Genomic DNA, 12,296 nt, shown 5'->3' with positions numbered 1-12,296 from the left:
GAGCACAAGTTGGGGGGGGGGTGGTGGGGAGCACAGAGAGAGAAGGAGACAGAATCTGAAGCAGGCTCCAGTCTCCAAGCTGTCAGCACAGAGCCTGACACGGGGCTCAAACTCACAAGCTGTGAGATCATGACGTGAGCTTAAGTCGGACGCCCAACTGACTGAGCCACCCAGACGCCCCTGTGTCACCCCCCCACTTTGAAGACCATTGAGATCATATAAGTTTTATGAACATTTACCTCAAAACCTGTCTTAAGCAGTGTTTTCAAATTTGGGAGTACTAGTCAAGATTTATCCGTAATTTATCCCTACTATCTTGCTGTTTCTAGATTAGGAAAACTTTCCTGTCATTGGACAACTAGCTAATTATCACGAAAAGGAGGCAAAGTTAACTGATTAGTGCTATGGCACTAATTTCAGCACTTTTTTTTCAGTTTATTTGTTAATCATTCAGATGCAATCAAAATTCGCAAATAATCAAAATGTAGCCTAGTGACAGACAGGTACCTTCAACGTCCTAGCTCTAGATGAGTGGGTCTCAAACTTTATCATGGATTAGAATCACCCGAAGGACTTGCTAAGTGCCCCGTGTCCCTGGAGTTGCTGTCAGCAGGTGTGGGTGGGGCCTGGTAGTCTGCATTTCTACTAAGTTTGCAGGTGATGAAGATGCTCTCCTGGGACCACTTTGAGAACCACTGATCTAGATTGGAGACCTTAAGGGAAGGTACTTTTCCTCTCTAGACCTCAGTTTACTCACTGTAAAAAAGGAGTATCTGGAAGATTAAATGAAATGTTTATCAAGAAACTGGTGCCATTCCTACACTGTGTGCTCTGTAAATAGTAGCTGTTACTACAATGATTCACATTCAATTTTAGAACTTAAAACATGGAAGCTAATTTGCTTATACAAATATAGGCATATACCCTCTCTTTTACCTATATTCCTAAATTTCAGACAAGATATCAGTTCTACTTATAAAGGTAATGCTTTCAAAATGAGAAGAGACACGGTTAGCCCAGAAGAAACTCACATCAAGGAGCCTGTTGGCTCAAAGTAGCTAGTGTGTGAACCCTTGTTATAAAACTATTTGTTTGCTCAGAGCTTGCTGCGTCTGCATCTAGAGGGGAGAGTGGGTTGCTTAGAGGAACTTTCTCTTCATACTGAACAGCAGCAGGAAACTAGGGAATTCCTACAAGCAAAAATAGGATTTAAATCATGAAGACTTCTGAAACCATCTTGAACATCAGAAGGAAAGTCTCAAATTTACAGCCCTCTTTTCCTTCCCATTGAAAACCGTGCTGAAGGGGAAGAGAGGGAAGGAAAAACTGACTTTGGTTTTGAAGCAGCATTTCCCTTTCTAGGTTGCCCTCTCTTTGGGAGGGCCCAGATTCCAAATCAAGTAAAAAGTAGGGGAGAAAAAGGGCGGATTCAGGGGCGGAGGTCGGCAGAAAGGGGGATATCCTCGACTTCCTCCCTACCTCCAGGGGGCCAAGCTTCTCTGTTTTCACTTGTGTGTCCTGTAAGCAGTTCTCTTCCGCCTCCAGGAGGGGGCTGAAGGAGGCTAGCACTCCCCCCGCCCCTCACACAGACAGCCGCAACACAGCAACAGCATCATGTGACAGGTGGAGCCCGCCAGGCACACTGCTGAATCCCACAGCTTCTGTATTTCCTGCAGTGGAGGAACCTACAAGTGTGAAATTTCCACGCTAGGAAGTTCGCATAGAGAGAAATTTCTGGTTTGGCACCAGAGCTTTGTAAAGTTTTCATTTCTGATTTGGGACAAATAAGCCCCATTTTCTGGCAGGTTATCAACTTCATACGTCATGATGATGAAAATATAAACAAGAGAAGCTATTTTCTATTAAGTGTTTATTACGTGCCACTTTTCTAATCTTTTTATATGCATGAACCTGTTTAATCATTATGACAACGTTTTTAGGGAAATGGTATCATCATCCCCATTTTATAGATGAGGAAACCGAGAAACAGAAAGGTCAATAAATTGCCAAAGTGGTGCTATCAAGTGGTGGGATCCAGAGAGCCCAAGATCTTAATTTTTCCAAAAGTCATAAAGTTTGAGGATACTGATTAGGGAGCACGAATTGCTATGGTGAATATACTTTTAGTACCGAAATCAGGACACATAGGGGAGAATATCGCAGACTGTCCTAGAATTCAGGGATATATGAGAAGCCCAGAAAATGCAGGTAGCCCAGGGTTGGTGGAGAAGACCTTTTGTGGGAGAAATGAAGACTTTTGAGGCAGGGGGCCCAAAGTGATTCTGCTTCCAGATCTTTTGTGGCCTTAGCATGTATTTTAATCTCTCAGAATTTGGGGTACCTGTAAAATGGATTGATATGAGGATTAAGTTGTCTAAATTCTTCATAAAGTGTTACAAAAAACCCAGCTTTTTTTGTTTCATGGCACATTAGCAAGTTTCTAGATAGGAAGGCCTCAGAAAATCACACGGAGGGCAGAATCCCTCAGGACTCATGGCCCAGAGGGAAGATGAACAGAAGGAAGAGCTCACTCCTGACACTGACAAAATGTTGCAGGGAATACTGGCTCCCTTTCCCAAACAGAAGCATCTAATACACTCATTTCGTTATTTATAATCATGGCTACTTAGAGCTTGACCACATACTACTCTACATCAAAATAATATAGCGCTTCAAAGTAAGATGGAATTTCAATCCCCACTCCCCACCCCTCATGCCTCAAGGCCGGCGCTGGGAGAACTTCCTTTAGGCTAAGAGTGAGAGTTCAGTCACTCTGTCAGGAACACTATAAGGATGCTTCCGAGTCGTTAGTGTTTTCCAAAACTAATCTGATAGATCCACCACTTATCTACCCACCCACCCAATGTTTACTAGGCGCCTATAATATTCAGTCACTGCATTAAGATGCTGGAGATACAGGATGGCCTCCTTTGACCATCTTAGTCTCAGGTCTACCACTACGAACACGAGGCATTTGAGGACTATAAGATGATGATGATGATGATGATGATGACGACGACGACCACCCATCTTTCATTTCACTCCAGAGCAAATTCCCCAAGCCCTCTCTGTTATGGTCTCTAAAACTAGCTTCTCTGGGGATATTGATTTTATAGAACTACACTGTATTTGAAGATTAGGAGGAACTCACTTCTTGAAAATATTATGCTTTCCTATTAAGAGATGGCTTTGCATTGATTCAGCTCTTCTTTAAGATATACTGATTTTTAATAAGCCAGATCTAGATTACCAGGTCACAATCTCATGGGTTCTTTTTTTTTTTTAACAGAGCATATAAGAAACAGACAATAATAACAATGAAATAGAAAAGAAACCAAATGAAATCTGGAAAAGCAGAAATTTCCCCTATTCCCAGTCTCCTCCTCTAGGGGTCTCCATTCCATATCCTATTCAGTGGATCAATCAAAATGTAAAGGACACTTACTCAAGGCTGTCTGGATATCCTTTTCTCCATTTTTCACTTCTGTCAAAAATCCTTTCAAAAACTTGAGACCTCTAAAACAAAAGAGAGGAAGAAATATTATTTTCAACGTCCACTATGTTGAATGAGTATAAAGAAATGGCAGATACCAGCTTCTTCAATATCTTGGACACAGCAACAGAGGTCAAGTTACATAGCAGTCCTTTCTTCCCTGTCATTTCCCTTTAGTTTGTTCTAGACCCTTCTCATCTGATATACGTAAACAGTGGTTTCCAAAATGTAGTCCCAGGACCAGTGGCTTCAGTACCGCCTAGGAACTTGTTGCAAATGCTAGTTCTGGGCCCCCATTTCTAGGCTTAATGAGTCAGAAAGTCTGAGTTTGGACTGGAGCAATCCGCATTTTGAAGAAAGCCCTCCAGGTGACTTGGATGCTGCCAAAGTTTGTGACCCACTGACTTAAAGAGAACCAGTCAAGTCTATCACTCTTTAAGATTCCTATCTTACATATACTGTTAATATTAACAACGTTTATCATCATCAGAAGGGAAGGACAAAAAAGAGCTGGTGTTCTCTTCATCAGGCCTTCTAGAGAAGGCTACTGGGTTAGATCCCCCACTCAGAAGCAGTCTTTGCAGGGCACTTTTTTTGCTGGTAGCATCTCAACTGAGCTGGATTTCAACTGCTGCCCCATCCCAGCTGCCTCACCTCTTCAGCCACAACAGGGCTTCTGTAGCTGAGTTCCTAACCTGGGCTACGTCTGCCTCCACTTCATGCAGCACTATCTTCTGGAGGGTGGTGAACTCTTCCTTGTTGGTTATATACTTCTGATTTACTTTCTGCAGGAAAAGCAGGGAAATAATCTAAGTTAAAAATGCTAAAGCTATCAAGTAAACCAGTATAACATGGAGATGCATAAACTTGTCAAGCAGGCCTCTAAGAAATCAAAACAAATTAAGCCTCTATTACCTTTTTCCTTATGTTCTCAAGGTAATATGTTTTAGTTGAGAATTCTGTTTCTTTTATTTAAATTTTTTTTTTTATTTGAGAGAGAGAAAAAGTGAGAGCAGGGGAGAGGGGTAGAGGGAGAGAGAGAAAGAATCCTTTTTAAAAAATATATTTATTTATTTTGAGAGAGAGAGACAGACAACAAACAGGAGATGGGCAGAGAGAGAGGGAGACAGAGAACCTCGAGCAGGTTCCACTGTCAGTGCAGAGTCTAATGTGGGGTCTAACCCACGAACTGTGAGATCATGACCTGAGCCAAAACCAAGAGTAGGATGCTTAACCGACTGAGCACCCAGGCACCCTGAGAGAGAGAGAGTAAAATTAAGCAGGCTCCATGCCCAGTGCAGAGCCTGATGCGGGGCTTGATCCCATGACCTGAATTGAAATCAAAGAGTCATATGCTCAACCCACTGAGCCACCCAGGCACTCCTTTGTTTGAGAATTCTCATGAGGCTTAAGCTAGAATTAAATAGTCTCAAGGTTTTAAAAATACTGTTTCTAAAGTATTTTTTTTTCTGCCTCAGAACCTTTCTCACAGCTGGCCTGTACTTTTCATCTTGAGTATAAAGTCAACAATCATGTGTTTCTGAATGAGATTTCATGCACTACTCCCTCCAAATATATGATATGGTCTCTGTAGAGACAAGCTTGTACACTCACCTTAATATTTCCAACAAGATCCATTTTAACAGGAGCAAACACTGTAGGGCCAAGTTTGTCTAGAAGAAAAGATTGAAAACATCTTTAAAAAAGCAACGATTTCAAGTGGAAAGTATTTTTTACAGTGACAAAATTTAGCATGTTTTTCCCCCCCATTTTTTTTTTTTTTTTTTTTTTTGCTTTTAAATCATTTTCCAAACATAAGTTTCAAAGGCTTCTAGGACACTATCATCACTTTTTTCTATTACACACCATTCCGGGGTAACTATAATAAGGTCCTAAGTAAGTGTCAAGTGAGGATAATCTTATATGTTCACAGTGCATATTGTAATCTTTATGGCTGCATTGTCCAATATGGCAGCCACTAAATATGTGGCCACCTATCACTTGCAATGTAGCTACTCCAACTTGAAATGTACTAGAAGTATAAAATACTAGATTTCAAAGACTCAGTATCAAAAAAAGAAGGCAAAATATCTCATTAGCCATTTCTTTATATTGATTACAAGTTAAGATAATATTTTGGATATACTAAATTATATAAAATATACTAAAATTAGTTTAAAAAATCAGTTCACTTGTTTCGTTTTACTATTTTAATGTGTTTGCCAGAAAATTTAAAATCACGTATGTGGTTCGAATATTTCTGTGGGACAGGAGCAGCTAAAAAAATAACAAAGGGTAGAGGTAAAAAGTCAGAAGAGAAAAAATAATGGAATTCTAAAAAGCACCTGATTGATCCAAGAAAAAAAAAAGAAAGAAAGGAAGGAAGAAAGAAAAAGGGAAGAGGCAGGGACAAAGATAGGTAGCTAAAAAGCTAAAATAGGAAATAAAACAGAATAATAAAAAATTAATTGATTGGCTAGAATTTAAGAAGGGAATAAAAAGAAACAAGGAACAGATAGAACAAATAGAAAATAAACAGCAAGATGATAGAAATAGCAAGACAGTAGACTTAAATTCATCCAAACAATGTAATTCACTATTATTAACAAAAGTACAGGAAAAAAAGATACAACTTCAATAAACACTGAAGATGTATTCTATAAAATTAACTCACTCATGATTATAAAATATTATAAAATACACAAAAGTCAACTGTATCTGTATGCTGTCAATCAACAACTGGAAGATGAAATACTTTTTACAATGGCATCAAAAATCATAAAATTCTAAAATTTATTCTTAACAAAAATGTATAAGGCACCTACACTAAAAACTATACAAAACATTGTGAAAATAAAGACTTAAGTAAATGGAGAGAAATAGCATGCTTCCAGATTAGAAGACTCAAAATTATTTAAGAAGTAAATTTCCTCCTAATTGGTTTACAGATTCAATATGATCTTAATCAAAATCCTTTTCAACAGAAATTGAAAAGTTAAAATTTATATGGACATGCAAAGGACCTCGAATTGCCAAAACAATCTTGAAAAGGAATAATAAAATTGGAAGACTTACATTATCTGATTTCAAGCTTTAATATAAAGGCAAGTAATTAAGACAATATAAGTATTAGCATAAGAAAAAATAAACAGACTACTGGAACAGAAGACAGTACAGAAACAGACCCACACCTAAAAGGTTCACTGATTTTCAACAAAGTGGCCAAAATAATATAAAAGAGAAAATAATGTTTTTTCAAGAAATGGTTTTTGAACAGCCAGATATCACAAAGGGAAAAAAAAAAAAGACCCTCAACCCTTACTTCACACCATACAAAAACTAAGTCCAAGATGTATAAATGTAAATATAAAATCAAAACTAAAAGGTATAAAAAAACTCAAGAGAATATCTTCATGACCTTGGATGTGAACAAAGATTTCTTTCTTTTTTTAAAAAAAATTTTAGTGTTTATTTATCTTTGAGAGAGAAAGAGAGAGAGAGCACGAGCAGGGAAGGAGCAGACAGAGAGGGAGACACAAAATCCAAAGCAGGCTCCAGGCTCTGAGCTGTCAGCACAGAGCCCAATGTGGGACTCAAACTCACAAACCGTGAGATCATGACCTGAACCAATGTCAGACACTTTATCGACTGAGCCACCTAGGTGCCCCATAAACAAAGATTTCTTAAGACACCAAAAGCACTATAAAAAGAAAACAGATACATTGGATTTCATGAATGTTAGAAGCTGCTCTTTAAAGACATTAAGAAAATAAATAGGCAAGCCACAATCTGGGGGGAAATACTCATAATACATATGTCTACAATGACATGTTTTTGAGAATATATAATGAATCCTTACAATTCAGTAGGAAGAACATTAGCCAACTTAAATTTTTTTTTTTTAACGTTTACTTATTTTTGAGACAGAAAGAGACAGAGCGTGAGCAGGGGAGGGGCAGAGAGAAAGGGAGACACAGAATCCAAAGCAGGCTCCAGGCTCTGAGCTTTCAGCACACAACCCGATGTGAGGCTGGAACTCACAGACCGTGAGTTCATAACCTGAGCCGAAGTCAGACACTTAACCAACTGAGCCACCCAGGAGCCCTGAACATTAATCAACTTTTAAAAATGGATTAAAGATTGGAAAAGACTTTACAACGAAGGAGATAGCAAAGGCCAATAAATTATATTAGAAAATGTTCAACATCATTAGTCATCAGGGAAGTGTAGGGGTCAAGGGCAGGCCACACCAAGATGGACCACTTGGAACATGAAGATTATTTTGAGTGAAAAGCAATCAAAACCCAGCAGATTCAGGAAAAATTCTTTACCTTCCCCTTGATTGCCTAAATTTACATTGGAAAGGAAAGCCTGTTCCAGGAAGAGAGCAATTAGCAGATTCCTCTTTACTTAAGAAACTTATCTGCATAACAGCGCAGCCTTGGTTTTCCAACCATCTCCTTTCACCTTCCTACTAATGATCTTCCTCTGTTTTGTATCCTGTCCCCAGACCCCTGCCCCTTTCCTTAGGTCAGGATGTCATATAAGTCTCATGTTGTCTGTCTTTGAAATTTCATGTCTGTGTGGATTTTCTGTATGTATGGAATTACATTTGATTTTCTCCTGTTATTCTGTCTCATGTCAATCTGATTCTTGGGCCAGCTAGAAGAACGTTAAGGGCATAAACTTCTTCCTCCCCAACACAAATTAAAGCCACAAGGATACCTAAACACTCACAGGAATAGCCAGAACCAAAAACTCCAATACCACCAAGTGTTTGTGAAGATGTGAAGCAAGCAGAATACTCCTACATTGCTGCTTGAAGTGTATAATTGTGCAGTCACTTTTTTTTTTTTAGTTTTTTTTTTCAACGTTTATTTATTTTTTTTTTGAGACAGAGAGAGACAGAGCATGAACGGGGGAGGGGCAGAGAGAGAGGGAGACACAGAATCAGAAACAGGCTCCAGGCTCTGAGCCATCAGCCCAGAGCCCGACGCGGGGCTCGAACTCACGGACCGCGAGATCGTGACCTGGCTGAAGTCGGACGCTTAACCGACTGCGCCACCCAGGCGCCCCATGCAGTCACTTTTTATAAAGTTAACCAGATGAATCCAATGAATCAGCAATTCTACTCCTGGGTATTTACTCAAGATATGAAAAAATATGTTCACAGACACAATATTCAGAGTGATATAATTTATAATAGCTCCAAACAAGAAACTACGCAAAGGTGCATCAATAGAAGAATAAATAAACAAATTGTGGTATGTTCATTTAATAGAATACAATTCAGCAATAAAAGGGAATGAACTACTGATACATGTAACAATAAGGATGAAAACATTATACTGAGAGAAAAAAACAGATCCAAAAGAGTAGATAATGATTCCCCTTACATGAGATTTTAGGAAAGATTAGCAAAACTAATCTATGGTGACAGAAATCAATAAAATGGTCGCCTTGGGGTGCTAAAGACATTCTAGTCTTGATAGGGATATGGATTACATAGGGGTAGGTGTGTTTGTCAAAAATCACTGAATCATAACACTTAAGTTCTATGTAAGTTATATCTCAATTTCAAAAAAGATACACAAAATTTAATAATGTGAATTAAAAAAGATGCACAGCTAAATAGGTCATGAAGCAAATTTCAACATGTTAGTGATTCCTGGTTCTACTGACTCTATACAAAAAGTAAATGTAATTTGGAGTTAAATTTATACATACAATTTTTAAGCCCTTGAAAAAAATGTTTTAACTGGTAAAATTATTTTCATTATACCAATGGATTTGAAGGTCTGTTCCTCTACTACTTCCACTCTTGCTTGCTTTTAAGTATGATTTCTGGAATACAAAATTCCTATTTTTCCTTATACTACTTTGTGGTCAACGTTTAATCACAAGCAGGAATAAAACGGAAACGTGGAATAACGCTTAAGGTCACACAGTTTTTTGTTTTTTTTTTTTAATTTTTTTTCAACATTTTTATTTATTTTTGGGACAGAGAGAGACAGAGCATGAACGGGGGAGGGGCAGAGAGACAGGGAGACACAGAATCGGAAACAGGCTCCAGGCTCCGAGCCATCTGCCCAGAGCCTGATGCGGGGCTCGAACTCCCGGACCGCGAGATCGTGACCTGGCTGAAGTCGGACGCTTAACCGACTGCGCCACCGAGGCGCCCCTAGGTCACACAGTTTTAACGTACGTGGCTGGTGACATGCAGAAATAGCTAAGAAGGGTCACTTCATTGTACATACAGTTCAGGATACTTCTGCAAAACAACAGCAGTGAGACAGATTCCAGAGACTAATGAATTCAAGACAAACGCAGTAACCTTACCTAATACTGGAACCACAGCATAACACGATGCCAAGAATGCTTCTGTGGGAATGCCACTGTCTTCCAGAAGTTCAATGTCACTAAAGCTAATGATACAGAGTGATATAGAGGAGGAAAGATTGAAAATACAACATTAGCACTCTCTGAATTCAGAGGTAGCCATGAAAACAGCTGCCCCTCTGTAGGGCAAGTCATTTGGCTTGATTTCAGTGATTGCTTTTCTATTATAAAATGGTGCAATAAAATCATTTTCCAAAGACAGTCTATGAAAGCAAGCTAAAATTTGTTCAGAGTATAGTCTCAATTCAATTCTTCTCATCCACTGCTTCAGACAGGTAAACAGAAAAGCACACACGTGGTATAGCATCTCCTCTATTCTGTGACAGTACGCCATCATCTGAAAGGAGCACCAGGATTGACTTCCAGAAGGGAAGCTGGTGTCCAACTGTCAGTGACTTTAGAAAGTACACGATACCTGGTATTCATGGTACTAAAGAAAGTCGGGATAACTTCTTGGCCTTCTTCCCAGTGGGATTCTGGAGAGCTACTTGAGGAGTCTGATCCAGGCTGTGCCAAGCTGCTGTCATGATTTCCCAGGTTGTCCTCTCCTTCTTCCTTCATGATCTCACCTTGGACTGTGAACAGGAGATACTTATTATTTATTATAAAATTTACCACACATTCAGTGTTGAGTATTTCTAAAACACAGAGTAATACACAGAAATAAAAATCAGTGAAATACTACACACACACACACACACACACACACACACCACACATGCACGAATTTGGGTTTAAATACATGTAGATTTGTAAACTGCTTTCACTCAACAGCTTATCATGAATATTTTCATTATCATTCAATACTTTTTAAAATACCATTTTAATGACTATATAATATTGCATCAAGCTCACGTGGAGGGCACTTACGTGGTTTTTAAAATTTCAGTTTTTATAAATACTGTCGATCCTCACTATTAGTGTATTCTGTATTTGCAAATTTGTATTCTTGATAAAGTTTATCTGTGATCCTAAAACCAATGCTTGTGGCACTTTTGCAGTCATTTGTAGACATGTGTACAGTGGTGAAACATTTGAGTTGCCTGATATACACGTTCCCAGCTGAGGTCAACCAAGGTGACAAACTGCCTTCTTGCTTCAGTTCTCACACCATACGCGTGTGTTTATACAGGGTCATGCTTTGTGTGTTCTGTTATTGATTTTGCTGTTTGCAAGTGCCCCCAAATGCAGTGCTGTCTCGTGCTCTGACGTGTAAGAAGGCTGTGACGGGCCTTATGGAGAAAATACATGTGTTAGGTGAGCTCCATTCAGGCACGAATGAAGCACTGCCATTATAGTACTGCTGACCATAGGTTCAATGTTAATGAATTAACAATACATATTCAGTAAGAGGTCTTTAACCAGAAACACACATAAAACAAGGTTATACACATTCATCAGTCGACGACCAAAATGTGAATAGGGGTTTGCAGGAACCTAACTTTGTATTTCCCCTAAGAGCAATGGTTCAGTATTTACTAACTCAGTGTCTACAGTGACTTTATAACTACCATGAATAATGAAAATCACTATAATGTCATAAAGAACATCCCCGTCCACAGATATTTGTCCTTAAACTTGACTATCCCTGAAGACAAATTCCTAGAAGTAAAATTATTGGGTCAAATAAATTACAGTACTGTTTCCACAGAAATTCCCCTGTCTTTATTATTTACTCAAGGGATAAGACATCAGCACTGTGTGGATTGCTTGCCTCAGATTATTAGCTATGAAAACCCTCCTTCTTTGTCCCCAGCTCATCTGGAAAAAAACAGGGTCTTTGTTATTTCCGGGGAGATGAGCAAGAAACTTATTTAAAATTTTATTTCCAAAATAATTATTAAACACTTACAACACAATTAAAAGCTCTAATACAGTTGTCTTGGACTGATCTGAAGTTGGTTTTAGTGGTTAGAGCCAAGGGAATTAGCAAATTTGAAAGGGCGGCATCACTACAAGCTCTGACCTGAAGTGTAGGACTCTGGCTTGAGGGACACAGAGAAGGCTGGGTGAAAACCTGCTGGTGGTTGGTGAATGGTGATATCCGCAGGCCTTACCAGAAACCAGGAGGACAGCAACCTGAACTGCCATAACTTTATACTCTGTTAAGTGTGACATCATAGTTTAAGTTCAAAGCATCTTGAGACTTAGAGCAGAGGGCCAGTGAAATCCTCATATTCTCTAAAAAGTCAGCACAGACAGCTGCTGCCCACTGCTGCTCGCTGCAGCCCACGAACATCACCGAACAGTGAATAGGTCAATTCTCTTCATTCTGCCTTCTCAACACTGGGTCAGATGGGTTGGCACAACGTTGTGGAGTGACCTATGTTATCCAGCTAATGTCTGCCTTAGGCACTCCTAGCACATTGTCTTGAGGCCAATGCCTCAAGTGTCACATCATGGA

General features: G+C 39.2%; 1 protein-coding gene across 1 annotated transcript in view; it reads right to left on the bottom strand.

Moving 5' to 3' along the window:
- PLEKHA8 (pleckstrin homology domain containing A8) overlaps positions 1-12,296 on the bottom strand; it is a 63,094-nt gene that overhangs the window by 17,873 nt on the left and 32,925 nt on the right. Inside the window, exons 8-12 of the mRNA XM_030308170.1 lie at positions 10,308-10,467; positions 9,833-9,918; positions 5,108-5,166; positions 4,148-4,278; positions 3,446-3,516 (exon numbers count right to left, since the gene is read on the bottom strand). Of these exons, the coding sequence (XP_030164030.1) occupies positions 3,446-3,516; positions 4,148-4,278; positions 5,108-5,166; positions 9,833-9,918; positions 10,308-10,467 (507 nt within the window). The remainder of the gene's footprint in view (positions 1-3,445; positions 3,517-4,147; positions 4,279-5,107; positions 5,167-9,832; positions 9,919-10,307; positions 10,468-12,296) is intronic.

Source organism: Lynx canadensis, chromosome A2, assembly GCF_007474595.2.
Source record: "Lynx canadensis isolate LIC74 chromosome A2, mLynCan4.pri.v2, whole genome shotgun sequence".
Taxonomy (NCBI): domain Eukaryota; kingdom Metazoa; phylum Chordata; class Mammalia; order Carnivora; family Felidae; genus Lynx; species Lynx canadensis.
This window is presented reverse-complemented; position numbering and strand designations above follow the sequence as displayed.